General features: G+C 34.9%; 1 protein-coding gene across 1 annotated transcript in view; it reads right to left on the reverse strand.

Moving 5' to 3' along the window:
* The window catches only part of LOC128556117 (E3 ubiquitin-protein ligase rnf213-alpha-like), a 76,258-nt gene that overhangs the window by 30,597 nt on the left and 26,499 nt on the right, over positions 1-19,162 (reverse strand). The window contains exons 10-18 of the mRNA XM_053540036.1: positions 18,751-18,961; positions 18,447-18,514; positions 10,111-10,384; positions 7,358-7,462; positions 3,939-4,046; positions 2,213-2,408; positions 1,435-1,749; positions 606-903; positions 95-368 (exon numbers count right to left, since the gene is read on the reverse strand). Of these exons, the coding sequence (XP_053396011.1) occupies positions 95-368; positions 606-903; positions 1,435-1,749; positions 2,213-2,408; positions 3,939-4,046; positions 7,358-7,462; positions 10,111-10,384; positions 18,447-18,514; positions 18,751-18,961 (1,849 nt within the window). The remainder of the gene's footprint in view (positions 1-94; positions 369-605; positions 904-1,434; positions 1,750-2,212; positions 2,409-3,938; positions 4,047-7,357; positions 7,463-10,110; positions 10,385-18,446; positions 18,515-18,750; positions 18,962-19,162) is intronic.

Consider the following 19,162-nt stretch of genomic DNA (forward strand, 5'->3'; position numbering starts at 1 on the left):
AAATGTCCACATGCATACAAATAAATCTGAAAACGAATGTTTCGAAAGCAGGAAAACATTTGAAATTAGTGATATAAACGTTTGATATATTTACATCGGCTATAAGTTCTATTTGTTCAAAATCACCCTCGAGGTTACACTCGCTTTTCAGACGTAACAATGACTGTGCTCCACTCTTGCACGTCTCCAGATATCTGTATTTTTTCAATTGCTCAACACGTGTTTCAATTATATCTTGCTTTATTTGTAATATTCTTAGTTCATTTACAATCTGTTCATAGTCTTCTCCACAATTACTGCCTAAAAGCTCTTCAAACTGACAGAAAAGTATCTTTCCGCTTTCAATTTCGCGTAAAACCTTTTCCAACCTGAAAAGAAAACATTGCTTTCCTCCTGAAAGTGTGAGATAATTGACAGGCTTTGTGCAGGAAATGATATAAATATTGTTATCAATACAAATGTAGTAACTAATGAATCCTATTATTATGCAAAAGATAATATCTTAACTTTTTTAGTTTATCATGATTCTTTTTTTTTCACATAAAACTGTAATGTCTTTATAAAGCACTAATTATATCCGTAGATGATGAAGAAAATCAATTAACCTTTCATACACTGGCTTCCACACTTTGGAAACATCAACAAGAGACGTACAGTCTCCATCGCATTTTTCGCATTGAGTTTTCCACATTTTAAGAAATACGGAACTTTTTCTACACAAATGCATCTTCTGTAAAATGGCATCTATGCTTGCAGGTAACCTGAAAACAATTAGCTCTGGTAGATAGTCGTCGTCGATTTTTTCTACGCAATCAATTTTAACTGGTTGGCAGAATTCATTCAGGGTATGATTCTCAATCGTTGCTTGCTTAATCAGCACTTCGTCAAAAGTCGAAATCTGAACTGCAAAAAATCCAGTATTATAACAATTAACAATGTATTTTATAAATAATCTGACGATAGTTTGAAATTTTATTTTTTATTTGGCTGATACCTGGCTAGGCAACCTATTAGTATCATTACCCTAGCAGCACAGATGAAGACACTGGTAAAATCAAGTTATAACATTAATACTTTACTTCTCCCCAGTGTTCCCGGCATTTAAGAATCACTCCCAGCCACTTAGTATGCAATACATATTTAAAATTATAAGTACTGAACCACTATGAATATCACTCCATACAATATGATAGTTCATGCGATATGCTCTGCGTCCGTAAAAAAATCTGTCGTACTTTGCCTCATTCACGTAATGTTTTTTGTCCTTTGGGATCACGGAGTCCGTTCAACTGCAATCTATGCTTCAAACAGTTATTTAGATATCTAAATCTATTGATTTTATTGATATAAGATAGAGCTTTCCATTTGCTTCTCACAGCTGCCCGATGCCTAAATATTTGTGACGAAACGAACAAGAACAGGTTAACTACATACCTCGGCTAAGCGGTGTACATAAGAAAGCCAAAGAAACAATCATTTCAGCTCTGGATAGAAACATATCTAGTTCCTTCTTTCGAATTTTTATTCCAGTAAGTATCATTTCTTTTGTGATTTCGGTTCCCTCGTCATCCATTTTCACGCGTGATGCTATGTCAGCAAAAGTTTCAGCATATTCATGCATAATCTGCAAATCTCCAATCCTCAAGGAACCCTTTAAGAGGCTTTCAACTAGTGATTGAACTATTGCTAATGTCACCATCAAATTTCCTTCGCACTCGTCGTCCAGTAGATACGATTGTTTTTGTACGACTGAAAATAAAGAAGAGGATCTTGATGACTCTTGATCAAAGAGGTAATAATTTTGGAAGGGATTCATCAAGGAACTGCAGATTCGCAGAAGAATTAAGGTTTTCAATAAAGCCTTAAAGGAAAATATTTTTGACAAATTATTATGGCTGTTACAATTCGACTAAAACTGCGAAATTGTTTTTAATTTAGGAGAAGAGGCCGTTTACGATTTTTTATTGCAGATTTTGTGGCCTAGTTATTTTTTAAAAAAAAAAGAATAAATCATTACGATGACAAATCGTGGTAAGCGGTCATTGAATAAACATTTCTATGAAATTATTACGTAATCAGGTCAGCAGTACTTGACAAGAATACTGTTGAAATTCCCGCTGGACATATTATTAACAAATGGCAATTCATGTAATTGCCCAAAATTCCTTTGGGTTTAACCCATCTAAATTTGCAAAAAAACTATAATTTTTACCTAATATTTTCATGAATCGGAGGAAAGGTTGCCACTCAAGTATTTGCTTCAAAAAGTTTCTATCACTGACATCAGATACATTTTGCATTATCTTTGACCAATTAGCGTGAAACATTGTAGAGAGAAGCGTTCCATATCTACCCCGCTCATATTGATCAAAATATCCAACATCTATATTGTATGCGCCGTCTATTGCCTGTAGCACAAAGTCCAATTGTAAAAACAACAAAACACAGCTTCCTGAAATCTCAATGTCTATCTTGTGATATAGTCCTACGAATGTAACAGGGTGGCCTCCGTGTCCGAGTGGTTAAGGCCGATGACTTCAAATCACTTGCCCCTCATCGATGTGGGCTCGAGCCTCACTCGAGGCGTTGAATTCTTCATGCGAGGAAGCCATCCAGCTGGCTTACGGAAGGTCGGTGGTTCTACCCAGGTGCCCGCTCGTGATGAAATAATGCACGGAGGGGCACCTGGGGTCTTCCTACACCATTAAAGCTGGAAAGTCGCCATATGACCTAAAATTGTGTCAGTGCGACTTTAAATCCAACAAAATAAATAAATAAATACCAATGTAACATTTAATTTAGTCTTTACGAGATTGGGCGTACGTAATATGTTTATAATTGTATAGCAGTTATCTATGCCATTATCTAATCAATGAATGAAAATGATTAAAACAATTCTTACGTAATGAACACATTAATGTAGAATGTTTTAAGATTTATTTCAACAAATCACTGTTAAGCAAGAATAAACAGATTACTGTAATCACGTCTTTGTCATTTGAGTGTTTGAAATTAATAACTCTATCTATCATATGTAAAGACACTGGCACCAGATCAGAAAGAAAATGCCTCCGTACGTGTTATACCCTACCCCTAGGTATTCTATTAGAACCATGGTCATGAACGGGAAAATATACTAACCCGTTTCAATCGCGCATTTCATACCTAAAACACGCAGTGCGGTAAATGTGTACTATGGATATCAAACAAGTGGTAATTTATCTTCCATTGAGTACCGGTCACATTTCTTTAATACATTTTATCTTAGAAAAACAACGCGTAGATCATAGTAATTTCAACGTAACACAAAAAACTTGCTTGAACTTCCCTGGTGAAGTTCCGTTCTAGATTAAAAAAACATTCTGATTGGCTGTTGTGAAAATGTATGTCAATCGTCACTTTACTACACGTGTTCGCTAAACTGTGAAAATGCAGCATTAATGTGCAAAATGAATAAAATAAACAGAACAGATGCAGACCAATGTACGATTTCAAATTAAATATCGTATACAAGATGAATTTCATTCATCATTTCGAGTTTTAGTGTAAAATTGTGATATTTTTAAATTCTGTTTTTGTTTGTTTACGTTTCGCCAAACATGTGCACACTGTCGTGACCTCTAGACCGGATGTTCATTAGGGAAGGTCAAGCAAGTTTTTTCTGTAACGTTGACGAAAGCATAAAATATGTTGATAATCTCAGCAATATGGAATATTGAGACAATGTGACTGGTGCACGACGGAAGATAAATTATCGCTTGTTCAATATGCTACATACCCATTCACCGAACTGCGCGTTTAAGTTGAGAAATGTACGATTGAAACGGGTTAGTATAATTTCCCGTTCACGACCATGGTTCTTATAGAATACCTAGGGGTAGGGTATAACACGTACGGAGGCATTTTCTTTCTGATCTGGTGCCAGTGTGTAAAGACACCTTAATTGCTGTTTCATGAAGGCAATTTTGCATATATGGTTTGTAGCTATCAAATGTCTTGCAGTATAGCTTTATGATCTTTTCCGCGTTGTCTCTCTTGTAGTGAATCTGAATCGTAAAAATAATGAATATAAATGTTGTTTTAAATCATATAAAAGCTAGTATATACGTTGTTGCACCTTTGCATACATATTTTCACATGTTTATCAAATTGATGCGAATACACGAAACTATGTCGACTTTTATAAATCCAAGGCTCTATCTGCCATGCTGTCAAAACAATATTGTGAATATTCATATCAGTAGGAGACCTGCTATTCCTTCTGTGTAAGTTTTAAAAAGTACTGCTTAATTAAATTTAATATGTATTGTCGTTGGAATACAGACGACAGATTAACGGAGGGACGTTTGCTGGATAGGCAATGACAGACGAATGGCGACTGAGTACTTCATGTTCGGGCAATATTTTTAAAAATATCGAAAAAGGATGCCATTTCATTTTCAATCGTGATCTCTAAACAGTGTTTAGAGAAACATTTTAAGGACAACTGAATGAAGAGGGCCATGATGGCCCTATATCGCTCACCTGAGTTAAGTTGCTTGCTTGAACAAACTTCTTTGCTAAAGCTTCAAAAACAAGAAAGTAGGTCACTGAAAGTCAGTTCTAAGATTAGTGTGCAAAACTGTACATGTCATTCAAATTTCAAGGCTGTATCTTAAAAAACAAGAAAGTAGGTCAGTAGGTCACATTTATAGTCACTGAAAGTCAGTTTTCAGATCGGTGTGCAAAACTATACATGTCATCCAAATTTCAAGGCTGTATCTTAAAAAACAAGAAAGTAGGTTAGTAGGTCAAGGTCGCAGTCGGGTGACTCTTATCACTTGGGGTCATCAGATAGTTATAATTAAACAGTTTAGGAAATATGATCTGATAATTTTTTAAGTATTTTTTCCTATATAACTCATATATCAAGTGACCCCTGGGGCGGGGCCTCTTTTCACCCCAGGGGCATAGTTCGAACAAACTTGTTAAAAATCAGCTAGGCAATGATTCATACAAAATATCAAAGGCATAGGCCTTGAACTTTCAGACAAGAAGATTTTTAAAGTTTTTTCCTATACGTCAAGTCTATGTAAAATTTGGGACCCCCAGGGCAGGGCCTCTTTCACTCCAGGGGCATAATTTGAATAAATTTGGTAGTAGTCCACTAGGCAATGCAACATACCAAATATCAAAAGCATAGGCCTTGCAGTTTCAGGCAAGAAGATTTTTAAAGTTTTTTCCTATATATGTCTATGTAAAACTAGGGAACCCCGTGGCAGGGCCTCTTTTCACCCCAGGGGAATAATTTGAACAATCTTGGTAGAGGACCACAAGGCAATGCTACATACCAAATATCAAAGCCTAGATCTTGTGGTTTCAGACAAGAGGAGTTTTAAAGTTTCTTTCCTAGACAAGTCTATATAAACCATGTGACTCCCCGGGGCGGGGCCATATTTCATCCTAGGGGGATTATTTTAACAATCTTGGTACAGGCCCACTATATGATGCTATATAATAAATATCAAGCCCTAGGCCTTATGGTTTTGGACAAGAAGATTTTCAAAGTTTTCCCTATAAAAGTCTATATAAACCACGTGACCCCCGGGGCGGGGCCATATTTGACCCTAAGGCGATAATTTGAACACTCTTTGTAGAGGTCCACTAGATGATGCTACATACTAAATATCAAAGCCCTAGGCCTTATTGTTTTAGACAAGAAGATTTTCAAAGTTTTTCATTATATAAGTCTATATAAACCATGTGACCCCGGGGCGGGGCCATATTTGACCATAGGGGGATAATTTGAACATTCTTGGTAGAGACCCACTAGATGATGCTACATAAAAAATAACAAAGCCTTAGGCCTTGTGGTGTGGTTTTGGACAAGAAGATTTTTAAAGTTTTTCCTTTCGGTTACCATGGCAACCACAGTCCTGTACGAAATTCAATTCTTTGAATAACTTTTAAAGAAGACCATCCAAGGATCATCCCTGTGAAGTTTCATCAAAATTGCCTTGATGGTTTAGGAGGAGATGTTGCTTAAAGGAAAGTGTGGATGGACGGACGGACGCCGGACAGTGAGCGATCACAACAGCTCACTCTGAGCCTTTGGCTCAGGTGAGCTAATAAAAAGGAATAAATCACAATTTAAAATGTTTAAAACCTTATTTACATCATTTTTTTAGGAGAATGTCAAATACCAAAGTATTGGGAATGTCGCAAAGCACATGTTATATGTTGATACGGAAATGCGGCTGGGACATTAAAGTATATTTTCTATATACAATTAATCATATAAATAGATCTTACATAAAATACAGTCAAACTTATCTATGGTGAAAATACAAAAACATATCATCAAAAACTGAATAGTACAAGTTTTCGTTATCCAATCATTACTTTTAGGACATGTCCGTATTTGAATGTATTTTTCCTTCACCGGAGAGAAAAAAAGTATATTTCTTTATTTCATATGGAAGTGTCAAATAGATGCATTATTCTTAAAGTGAAGTAGATCATCATAAAAGTTGGTCTCTGCATTTAAAGCGATTAACCCACAAACTGTGATTTGTGTGGTTTTTCTTTTAAATAATTTATCACCGAAAGGCAAAATGCCGCCACTGTTTTATATATTTACATGAAACTTAATGGTTGGTCAGTTTCCATTCTACGGGAATTAAAGAATGAGTTACGGAAACTTCGTTTTATGTTATTGTTTCGAATGTTTACATTTCAAAACGCCATAATACTGTGCAATACCTATACGTGTGTGTGCTCTATTGATTATCATGTTTGGTGTTATTTTCTCTCACCGTTGCGCGATGTTTGCAAGGTGCTCGCTGAACAGAATTCCTGTTTTTATAAACCGGGAAATCCTTATCAGAAAGAGATATTAAACATGTTTTTCTCAGAAATTGATTAGGAAAAAAAGCGATTTTCATCAGAATTCGATGAAATATACATTGTTATAACATAAAATATGCGACATAAAGGTGAATATAGGAAAAGTTGGTTTTTTTTTAATCTCACATCACGATGATGTAGGTTAATCGCTTTAATAGATAGATACATATAAGTTTAACCAGTATTTGTGTTTCGCCCTGTTCTGTAATATATACCTATGTGTTAATATCATTTTGTAATACAAAACATCATTCGGAACAACTCAGCCATTATACATACCGAAGTCTGACAAAGGGACGAGAAGGTACGAATGACAGAACATGGAAGCGCACTTGGTATGTTATTTTGTTCGCACTTCCCTGCTTCTTGCCCTATTGGTCTGATCAGTCATGTGAGTCTGTTTCAATTTCTATTATTCCTTCCCAATAAATATGCCCTAAATATTGCCTTATGTAACTGTTAAGATACTCACAAAGGCAGTTAAATTCCTAGCCAAGTCATGAGACAGTGACATATTCCAAAACTCTTCGAGTTCCTGTAAAATCAGGTCACCTGACACCATGCATTCGTTCCATACCTAAAATAAGCCTGAATAATATATATTTTTGAATTCGTTTTGGCAATTGTCTTTTCAGAACATTGTTTGGACACTTATTGCTTATCGATGTCTAATCATTTTTTGTTCCATAAAGACCCGCTCGGTTAAGAGGAATGCATAATGAAAATAAATGTCTCTAAAAATTATTTTACTAAAGTTCCAAAGCAATGGGGAAGAATTGATATTTGATTGTATCATCAGTTGGATCTCCCACGTAACACTTGCATTCTTTACATGCGCAATTACTTAAAGGCGAGCCCGAAAAAATAATTGTTTACTCTTTTTACTTTAAAAACAATATAGGAATACTCACAACATCTCTATAATCTTTTAATTTCTTACAAATTACTTTTCGTTCGAAAGTCACTGAGTCTTCTGGTTACAAACATGTTTCATTTTTGTTTTGTAAAGTATATGAATGGGCAGATGTTTAAAATGACAGTGTGAAGAAATAAAAACATTTAACACATTGAAAACCGGAAATAATATTAACTGGTATGATAAGACATAGATGGTAGGAGAATGTATTACGTGAATAGTGTTATTTGCATTTCTTATGCACAACATAAACCAGAGCATAACTCTAATGGGCAAGAATCATGCATTGTATCAAAATATATTTAGTCTCAGGAACACACACATGAATGGGGCTTATGTACAAGACAGTACCAATATCCAGAAGAAAACATTTAGGTAGTTCTGCACGTTCGGTCAAATGCTTTTTTACAATGTAGAATTTGATTAAACCCTGATTTTTCAAAACTTCAGAATATACCTAGAAATTTCAGCAAATAAAACAGACTTGATTTTTTGCTAGACTTATGGACATCAAGCAAGTTTTCATAATGGCATTCTATGGAAATATCACAATTTTCAGAACATGTTCGCAAACAGAAAATTTTCTACAATGAAGATTTTAATGAAACTTCTCACAGTTGTGATTAAACATATGTTCTAAAATATTGTAAAATAGAATATTCGTGTGCTAGTTTTTTTTTTTTTTTAGATATTTGCCAATAATTAAAGTGATCCGCACCTTTCAAGCTGGTTTTAAGATATTGTTTTAAGTTATTTAACGTGTCAGATGTTTTGTTTATCTTTAGAAAGATAGTAACATTGCCATAGTAATATTTTTTCTCACGGGTTGCCATTTATTCATGAAAAGATTTTCAGTTCAGGCTTTATTCTACATTAACCGGATAAATGGTATTACGCCACCACTTCCGCTAAATAAAACTTGCAAATCTACCTTATGATGTGTTGATTAACTTTTCCCTATCCTACTATCTATGAGGAGATAATGACCATCATTTGTAAAGTGTTGAATTTCTACCAAGAAATGATGCTTCTAACCAAGACAAGTATGACTTAAGAAGCTGTGTGAAGGAAATGTTACCCTACAGATACCACAAGAATCTAAATACCCCATCTCTTATTTATCGCACTCGGCTGAGTTTATAACTCGTTCTTTAATATACGTTTGCAAACAAAACGGTTGACTCTCAAATAAATATTTTTGTAACAATTTAGATATATATCATATTTACAATATTAGTAAGAAATATCCACTATCAGAGCTACTGTGTATGTATAAACAAAGAGTAATTAAAAGAACTTAATTATTATATTGTTGTAAATTAAAATGCAACAAAATTACATTGCAGTAAAGTACAGCTTTTATTCTCAGATATGTTTTTATTGCAATTCTTGCATGATCAATATCACTCCTTTCGAAGTTATTCCCCGTTTTGAATTTCTGGCGAATGACAAAAATATTCAATTGTTTAAATAATAATAATGTTGTAATTCAACATGTGTTTTCTATACCTATCAGGAGGAAACCATTTTATGCCTTGAGATCGAGTTTTGATACCCATATCACCAACAATCAAACTATTTTCAGTATAAATTATTACGGGATATCAAGGAGTTGTTTACGCACAGATTTTGGTATGGGATTTATTGTAATGTTACACATTACAATGTCTTACCAATATACTTACAAGACCAATGCATATGAAGAATGGAGATAAAAATAACTTTGACAGCTCCTAAAAAGTAATAATAAAATTTGATGGGTGGAAGATGACTAAAGGCCTAATTAAAAGAATTCCTACCTTCCAGTTTGATGTTTTAAAAAGGCTCTTCTGTATTGTAATTTAAGACTCATAAATTTTATAAAAGAACTGACTGTTAACGTTTTATTTATCCGCGTCGCATTGGAATTACTATTATTGCAATCAATCAACACTATAAGGGTCATTCACAACGATGCAAATACACAAAACAGATCCCTCTTCACCTATATATTATAGATATTTATCTAATGAGCACATACACTGGTAACAAAATTTAATGCCTATTGTGTATTACAATAATGCTAAAATATCTCACCCACGACGTCTTAAAGTTATTTTAGATATTTTTTCTTTCAGATAGTCCTTCTCTTATAAATTATGCTGTATGTTTGCCAACTTTTATTATTGTCGAATAAATTTCATGAAGTAAGTCAACAAAATTGCATGCCATTGAAATGGACATATTTTGTAATTAAACTAACCAGCTACTATGATCACAATAATAATAATGATGATGATGATGATGATGATGATGGTGGTGGTACTTACCATAATACTTTCTGTCAAGTTTCCATACCAATGACAATAATTGTCCTTTAGCCACCTTAATGTTTTCTGACAAAGATTTTCAACATCTTTCATGACTTCCTGTCGTGTATATTGATCAGCTGGTCGGTGTTCCTTTAGGCGGACATAATTTGAAGCACATATCAGAAACACACGGATACTGTTTCTGGCGATATCATACCGTTTTATTTTAAGTGCCTGTTGGACTAGATCTAAAGAAATCTTCGTTGGAAGAAACCATGACTTAGAGAGTTCCCTATAAGTACAAAAGTACAGCATAAACACACTACAAGTACCCTTATATTCAACAACTACATTTGTTAATTTGTATTAAAATTGAATGTATCTATTTCACGTCGACTTTTATTTCAGCAACAGTAAACACATGTTTCATTTCAGACGCATTTCCAAAACTCAAAGAAAAGTGTTACAAATACTATTTTAATCATAGTTCCGACTTACATTGTAATTCTTTTGTTTCATGACATTAATTTTAAGGGACTTAAGGAGAAAAAAAAAGAAGATAAACTGATCATCAGTTCACAAAATTACAATATTTACAACTTCAATAGCGATGGTGATGTTATAAGATTGAAAATGGTTAAGCGGAATACTTAGCAATTTTGTAAAGTGTAGTATATAAAATCGGACCGGACTTTTAATTTCAAGATGTACTATGTTAATCTTTCACTAGAATATTTCATCAATAGATATTGATTTAAATCTGGAAGGCCCTCATCCAGTTCATTTCGCTTGGTCAAATATGTAAACTAACTGTGTATGTAGTCCCACAATTACAACTGTCTTTAATTTTTGTCATTTATTAAATTTTTTTTATTATAACAGTGTTGTGAAACTAACACTTAGTATGTTCATACATGCGCATGGATGCACACAATTTATTGTAGTGTTATATGAAAACTGTGTAGTATTTGATCTTGTTTTCAAATACGGACGTTTAGCGTTATATGATATCTAATAAGCAAGACCCGGTATATATCATTTTATCAGCAGTTTTAGGATGTCAAGTCGAAATAATCAAAGAACAAAGAAGGAAATGAGAGTGTATATAAATACCAAAGCTACTACTTCTAACAATTTATATCTTAAAAATGAGGAAATAGCAATATATATCCCCATGTTACCAGTTTCCGCCGTACACCTAATTTCGTTCACCGGATATTTATGCTTTTTTTCTAGTGTTCTCGCGAGATTCTTTCCGCTTGAATGAGCCGCAGAAATAAACACAAGGGAGACGCACACTACGAAAATTTTCCCAGGAAAAATTGACATTAGAAAGGTAAATGAAAGTTAGAATAAGTAAACTTACCATTTTTTAGGATATTTCACCCAAAATATTCCTTTCATAAAAACTAAAAAATTTTGACTGCCTTTTTCACAAATTCGTTTTCTTGCTTTCAGATTTCTGGTCCCAGTAGAGGGAAGGACAGAGTTCAGTATACCCCTAGGACATTACTGATGCCTATGATATGATAAAAGAGCAGAATCTGCCTGTTGAAAGAGTTGCAAAAATGTTCAGTATACCAATCATAACTCGAAAGGACAGGGTGAGGGGGAAAGTAGAGTTGGACTCCGTCAGATCAGGACGACAACTTATGTTTTCACTGGAGCAGGAAGCATTCCTAAGCCAACATCTGATTACCATGGCTGAAATCGGCTACGATTACTCTCGCCAAGAGACCACAAATCTTGCGAGTGACTATGCATTCCATCTTGGACTACATGATAAGCAAAGGCCATTGAGTTTGAAGTGGTTTTATAGCTTTTTGTATAGGTGGCCAAATTTAAAAGTAAAAAGCCCTGTAGTTTAGAGGTACCACGTGCCAAAAGTGCAACTCGACCAACCATTACAAGGTATTTTGAGGAGCTGAACAAGATACGGACTACATACAACCTAAAAGATCAGCCGGGGAGTATCTACAGATGCAGTGTCACACTATAAGGTTCAAGACGTCACTGCAGGTAAATCAAAGACTGTAACAGTCATAGGTGGGGGATTGCTCTTGGGCACCAAGCACCACCATTCGTTGTGTTCACTGGCGTACGAATGCAATCTACCTTCCTGATGGAGCTTCTCCTGGTGCCAAAGGAACTGTTTCTGAATCAGGATGGTCCAATACAGACATATTTACAAGATACATGATGGATCACCTTGAACCTGTCCACCCACCTCGTACAGATACCTCTAAAGTCCTTGTACTTTATGATGGACACTAAAGTCACGTGTCTTTAGGCCTTATTGAATGGGCCCAGAAAAATGACATTGTCTTATTCGTCCTGCCTCCTCATTGCAGTCATTTGTTACAGCCCATGGATATCAGCTGTTTTGGACCTTTTGAGGTAGCATGGAATGCAGCATGCCATCAACACATTCGATCATAAGGGAGCAATACCCTTACCAGATATGGTGTTTGTAAAATTGCATGCAAGGTGTACATGGCTACTCTTACTCCAGGAAACTTAAGCTCCGCTTTTAGACGTTGTGGTATTAGCCAATTCAATCCAGACGTGATCAGTGACAGTGCATTAGCTCCATCACTTTCATTTCCAGTTCTTGTAGATGAAACGCTGGTTTCTTCAACAGACAAGCAAACTACCCCCTCAGTAGATATTGCTGCTGAATCATCAACAGACAGTGCAAGACTGTTCCTAGAAAAGCGTAGAGGTCAGGTGTTGGAAAATGTACGTGTTGCAAAAGTCAGACAGACATTAAGTAAAGTGGTTGGAGGTAAATCTATAACAGAAACTGATGTCGTTGATAAAATAAAAGGACATGTTGCAAGAAATGGCCCAAAACACAAAACACCTTCCACTTAACCCAGTAGTATTGGTAAAAAAACTGCCAAAAGTTAATGTATAAAACCTAAACAAGAGGGTCATTGACCCTAAAGCGCTCACCTGTTTACACGACTTCAAGCGTGTTTGTATATCGTAATGGTACAAGTACAGAGTTAGGTTTCTTCTATGTTAGCCTATATTATATACATGTCAAACACTTTTTTAACCTAGGGAAATAATTTGAACAACTACTTATGGATTCAGCGAAAAGATTTACAAAGTTTCTTATATATAAGCCTTTAGTAAGTATATGTCATAAACAGGGGCGTGGCCATTTTTGACCTTTGAGAAAGTCAATCCCTTATATCACATGCCAAATATCAAAGCTCCAGAGAAAAAGATTTTTAAAGTCTGGTTGCTGAAAACCTATTTTTAACCAAAAAGACCAATATGTTCAATGAACCGGAACCATTTGAACAAAACTGAAAAAGGGCTACATTTTTGTAAAGTTTCTGCAAATTTTCATCCAAATCCATTCAGTGGTTTTGGAGGAGATGTTGTTTAAAGAAATTGTTGATCAAAAGTAACCACGGCCTCTGGCGGCAATGCTTTTTGACTAATCCGAAAAATTTGAACACTATTTGTAAATTATTTTAAGATTGGGCTAACAGTTTTATACAAGAAGATTTTCTATGTTTCTACAATATACATATAGGGAAATGTGACCATGACCCTGGCAGCCATATTTTTGACGAATCAGAATAATTTGAAAAATCTTGGTAGAGGGTCACACAAGGATCATTTGTGTAAAATTATTTTAAAATCGTGCCAGCAGTTTCACACAAGAAGATTTTTAAAGTTTCCACTATATATATATAGGGAAAAGTGACCACGCCCCCTGGCGGCCATGTTTTTGACGAATCAAAATAATTTGAACAATCTTGGTAGAGGGTCACACAATGATCATTTGTGTAAAATTATTCTAAAATCAGGCCAGCAGTCACACAAGAAGATTTTAAAAGTTTCTACTATATACATATAGGAAAAAGTGACCACGCCCCTGGTGGCCATGTTTTTTGACAAATCGGTATAATTTGAACAATTTTGGTTGAGGGTGATATAAGGACTATTTGTGTGAAATTATTTCTAAATCAGACCATCGGTTTAGGAGGAGATGTCGTTTGAAGATTTTCTATTTTTAGCTATAGCGGCCCCTATGTGCAACCAAGCGGAACCGTTTGAACAACTTTGGTAGAGGACCACCCCAGCAACATCCAGGCCAAGTTTCATCAAAATCCTTTAGTGGTTTTGGAGTAGATGTAGATTAAACATAGTTGTTGACGATGGACGACTTGACGCACGCAGGCACGCACGGACGGACGACGGACACAGCGTGATCACAATACCTCACCATGAGCACTTTGTGCTTAGATGAGCTAACAAAAAACACAAAAACTATGCCAAGTTTGCCTGAACCTGGTACTTCAGGGCTGAATGCTAGAGCTGATGTTGGTATTGTATCAGACTCGGAGGATTCAGTAACAGAACAAGATTCTGAAAAATGTTGTGTCTGTAACAGATTCTATCCTGAAGAACTGAAACATTGAATCAATCACACTATTGTGCAGTGGGCATGCTGTGATGTTTGTGACAAATGGGTCCACCTTAAGATTCTGCTCACCAGTCCGTGTTATCAGAAGGGGTGATACTTTCCTGTGTCCTACATGCACAGAGAAAGAAGAGTAACATTGCCACACATAATAAGACACTTTGTTAGTGTTATTTTGATATAAAAATGAAGAAAAACAAGCAATTATAATTTTAACTTTTCCTTTCCTTTTGGGTTCTTTAGTGTATGTGTGTTAACATTTAGTTGTTTTTAATCTTTGGAAAAAACATTTGGAGAGTAACTGTACGGCGAAATTAGGTGACGTCATCAAACGGAAGCACATGTGAGTACCTCCATGTTTGTTTTGTTTTTACATGAAGAATGTTGACCTGTTTAAAAGGTAAACTTTATTTACTTAAACAGGACATAATGTTTTTGGAAACTCCATAAACATTTTGGGAAATTATGTATTTGTCTATTGTATAATTCAAAATATATACTTGTACCGGCGGAAACTGGTATCACGAGGATATGTAAATACAAATAATGGTGGCATGTCAGCTTTGAAGCTAGGTATTCTATTGAAACTTTGACAGTGAGGTTATTAAATGTACTTGCACTGATGCAGTACTCTTGATACTCCCGAACGCGAAACAATAAAATTATAAAACATCAGATTAAATGATTACCGTCAGCGATGTTTTTAATAAAGAATGGGAAGATAAATTCTCACAATGTCATAAAAATAACGCCGTTTAGTATTTAACTGTAAAAGAAATATTAAAATCCTTCTGAATAATTTAATGTTTTCCAATATAGATATTTGACGTCATGATATGACGTTGCGCTTAACATTACACTGATAAGTTATATTAAATCAAAATACATGAAGCAAAAATACGATTTGCAATTTTACGTTTAGATCAAATTTTTTTCTCTCAATTATTAAATGAGCATATAACGTTCAATCGGTGAATGGGAAACTGTCTCAATTCGAGGTAAGATTTACTCAATATTCACGAAAGCAAACAACTTGTTTTCTGCTTGTGTACGGTAGAATACTCATTTTTGCGAAATATCAGCGTGGAAAACAGATGCGGATAAATGAAAGTGACGCACACTACATAAAAGTCCCTTTTATCATGGATAGCATAACGTCATGAAATTGTCGTCAAGTAAGTTTATTTGAATTGTGAAATATGCTAGAAGAACCACTGGCACCAGTGTCACTGTACATAGTATACCCTACCAACAGGTATACTATATGAACCATGGTCATGAACGGTAAAATTTACTAACCCGTTTCAATCGCGCATTTCTCACAAAAAATATTCTGACTGACTATTACGGAAATATTTGTCAGTCGTTGTCTTACAACACGCGTACGATAGAATGTGTATATGCAGCATAAATGTGAAATGTGAATTAAATTAAAGTGGCATTATGCGCATCTTATAGCACATAGTGTGTTTATAGTGAATGTTTCATAAAAGCAATTTTCGGTTGCTGTGCATTTAAATATGCTAAATTAACGATAATGCTGCATAAGTATTTGAAGTTGATGCTTTAGAAATAAAAAAAATGGACTAGTAAAATAATAGTTTGTTTTCTTCAATCTTTTACGCTGTGATCTCCCTTACCTAAAGATACAGATTTCTGAAGTTGAAGGGAAGCAACTCCTAGGTGCAGTTTGACTTTTCTTAAAAGAACTGCCCAAGTCAAAATAAGAAAAGTCATATTTGGAAACTTATTATTTCGTACTGGTTACAGGAAGATTTTGGTATATTGGTTAAAAGGAATAATTTCATCCACCCTTTTTACACACTCATCTATTTCGGCTGGATTTTTACTTGAAAAATGCGCATAATTCCGCTTTAACGATACAAATGTGTACCACTTTATGATTTCTGAATTCAGTGTCTTTCAGATGACTTCCATGCATTGTTTCTAGTTTTATCGTATTTCTGTTAAACTTTACATCCCGTTTATTTTTTTGCTTGTTTACATTTCACCTAACATTTGCACACGGCCATGTCGTCTACACCGGAAGTTCGACCATCAATCAAGTTCATCCATGGCAAGATTTTTTCTGTAACGTTGACGAAAGCATTAAATATGTGGAGTGTCTCTGTGATATGAAATATTGAAACGATGTGACCTGTTCATGATGGAAGATAAATTTCCACTTGTTAAATTTGCACAGTATCCATTTATTGAAAAACGCATTTTAGGTGAGAATGTGCGATTAAAATTGGTAAGTACATTTTCCCGTTCATGACAATAGTTGTTATTATAGTAAACCTACGGGTAGGGTATAACATGTACAGTGTTTTTTTTTCTTTCTGGTCTGGTGCTAGTGATAAGAACAATGCGCTTCTGCAATCTTCGTCCCTACATACGTTATAAATTAGAAATTAACATACAATGCACAAGTAGTTCGCCAAAGATAAATAAGTCAAATTATTCTATACCTATTTTATCTATACAATCGCGAACGTTCATTTGCAACACGTGACCATACAATATATTACGGTATTTGGATGCACGTGCGTACAAAAATCCTGTATTTTCCGTATTTGGACGCACGCGCGTAAAAAAATCCTGTATTTTCTGTATTTTGACGGTTCAACAGTCCCATGTTAAACATACGATAAAGCCCGAAACGCGTGAAAATGTTCCGAATGTAAATCGGATGAAGTAGGCGCTCTATGTACAGAGTGTGATTATGCGTCTTGAAATCTGGATTTAATTTGAGTTTTTTTTGTTTACAACACACAAAAACGATTCAAGGGATAACAATGCTATCTGATTTAGATATTAAAACGATCGTTAATAATCAAAAACTTAAAAATACAGTAAAAAGGATCATCAGATTTTGGAATATTTGAAAAGTCGCTAAAAGAAGCCGTTCCGGACGAAACCTAGAAATTGGTATCAGCCCTGACTGTCTGAATAGCTACCTCAGCAGTTTTTATTTAACGGTTAAGAAACAAAATGGAGAAGATTATGAATGGCAGCGGACGGGCGGTCAGCATGTCTTCTCTATAATTCAGTTTTCGTCGGATCTTCACCAAACTTGCTGACAATGTTTGTGGGCATTACATCTCGGCCAATTTCGATAACAAGCCAAATTGTACCAGGTACTCTTTGAGTATAGCCCTTGAATTACTCGAAAAATGGGGAATTTAGCCTTGTCCGCTCTTTTAAGTCGAACAGTTTTCACCCGATCTTCACCAAACTTGCTGACAATGTTTGTGGGCATAATATCTCAGCCAAGTATTATTACCACCCAAATCGCCAAACGGCTGTTGTAGGGAGGTTGCACCATATACTTTTTTTAATGATGATACGCAGAAAAAACAGCATTCAATGAGTTACGTATATTACGTATGAAGTGAAATAAATATAGAATAAAAAGGTTATTTAAGGTCTAACATTGTTCTGTATAATATATATTTGCACTCATACCAAGCTGGGAAAAACTAGAAAAGGCAGGAATACAATATTCAGTGAAACATTTTTAATTTAAACTATTATTATAGTAAGATAAAATGGATATAGAATAAAAAGGTTATTTAACATTGTACTGTACAATACGAGATATATCTGGACTCGTACCCAGCTGAGAAAACCATATTGAACTCGCCTAGCGGCTCGTCCAATATGGTTTTCTCAGCTGGGTACTCGTCCAAATATATGTCCGTATTGTACAGAACAATGTTAAATAACCTAATAGTGTCACTGATATGGAGTATATCTCACCGATGATTCCCACTATTTAACAGAAAAGCATAAGAATAATTTCTATTAAAACAAACAAATATTCTCTATATATTTAAGTAAAGTGATAATGCATTAACAAACATATGGTGCTAAGATACGTATTCAGTATTTGAACTATATTATGTACCTATCTGAGCTACCATTATCTCCCTGAGTAAGCTGTTCAACAAGAGTCTGCATGCATTTTGAAATGACCTAAAACATAACAAGAACAGGAACAATTACAGGATTTGATGTTTACGAAATATATATTTTAACGTCTTGAAAACACAATACAAATAAAGTCAGATTTAACTTAGTGCTTAACATTCCAGTATTGTAAATCAGAAGCCTTCAATCATTTTAGGAACTAACTTTACCTTTTTATTATCACATTAAATCCATACCAATCACATATATTTAGATAACAACAAATTTTTAATGATATTTACATCTCCTTCGCCGTCGCCTCCAAACCAGCCTGAAGATCCTTTGGTTTTCAAGAAGTAAACAAGTGTTGCACAGCATATTTCTACTGGAATCATCCCTGTAGAAATGGCATCAAAGACCTCTGACACATTGAGACATGCCATAATTGTTCTTGGTAGCAAAAAGTCAACAACAAACAACGGTTGCAGTGTTTGTATAACCTCCAGAAGAGGTCTGTAAACAGAAGGTTGAAGCAGACACATTTTCAACAAAAATACTACAAATCAAAGAAAATACTCAAGTAACAACTGGAGAAATTTAAATCAAATATAATGGTATATCAGACTGGCAAGCTAATTCAAGTAGGGGCGCAACCAGTGGCATGCCATTGTTAAGATATCAAACATTTAAGAAAGAAGGGGACTGCAGTGAATG

The sequence above is a fragment of the Mercenaria mercenaria genome, chromosome 4, assembly GCF_021730395.1.
Source record: "Mercenaria mercenaria strain notata chromosome 4, MADL_Memer_1, whole genome shotgun sequence".
Classification (NCBI taxonomy): domain Eukaryota; kingdom Metazoa; phylum Mollusca; class Bivalvia; order Venerida; family Veneridae; genus Mercenaria; species Mercenaria mercenaria.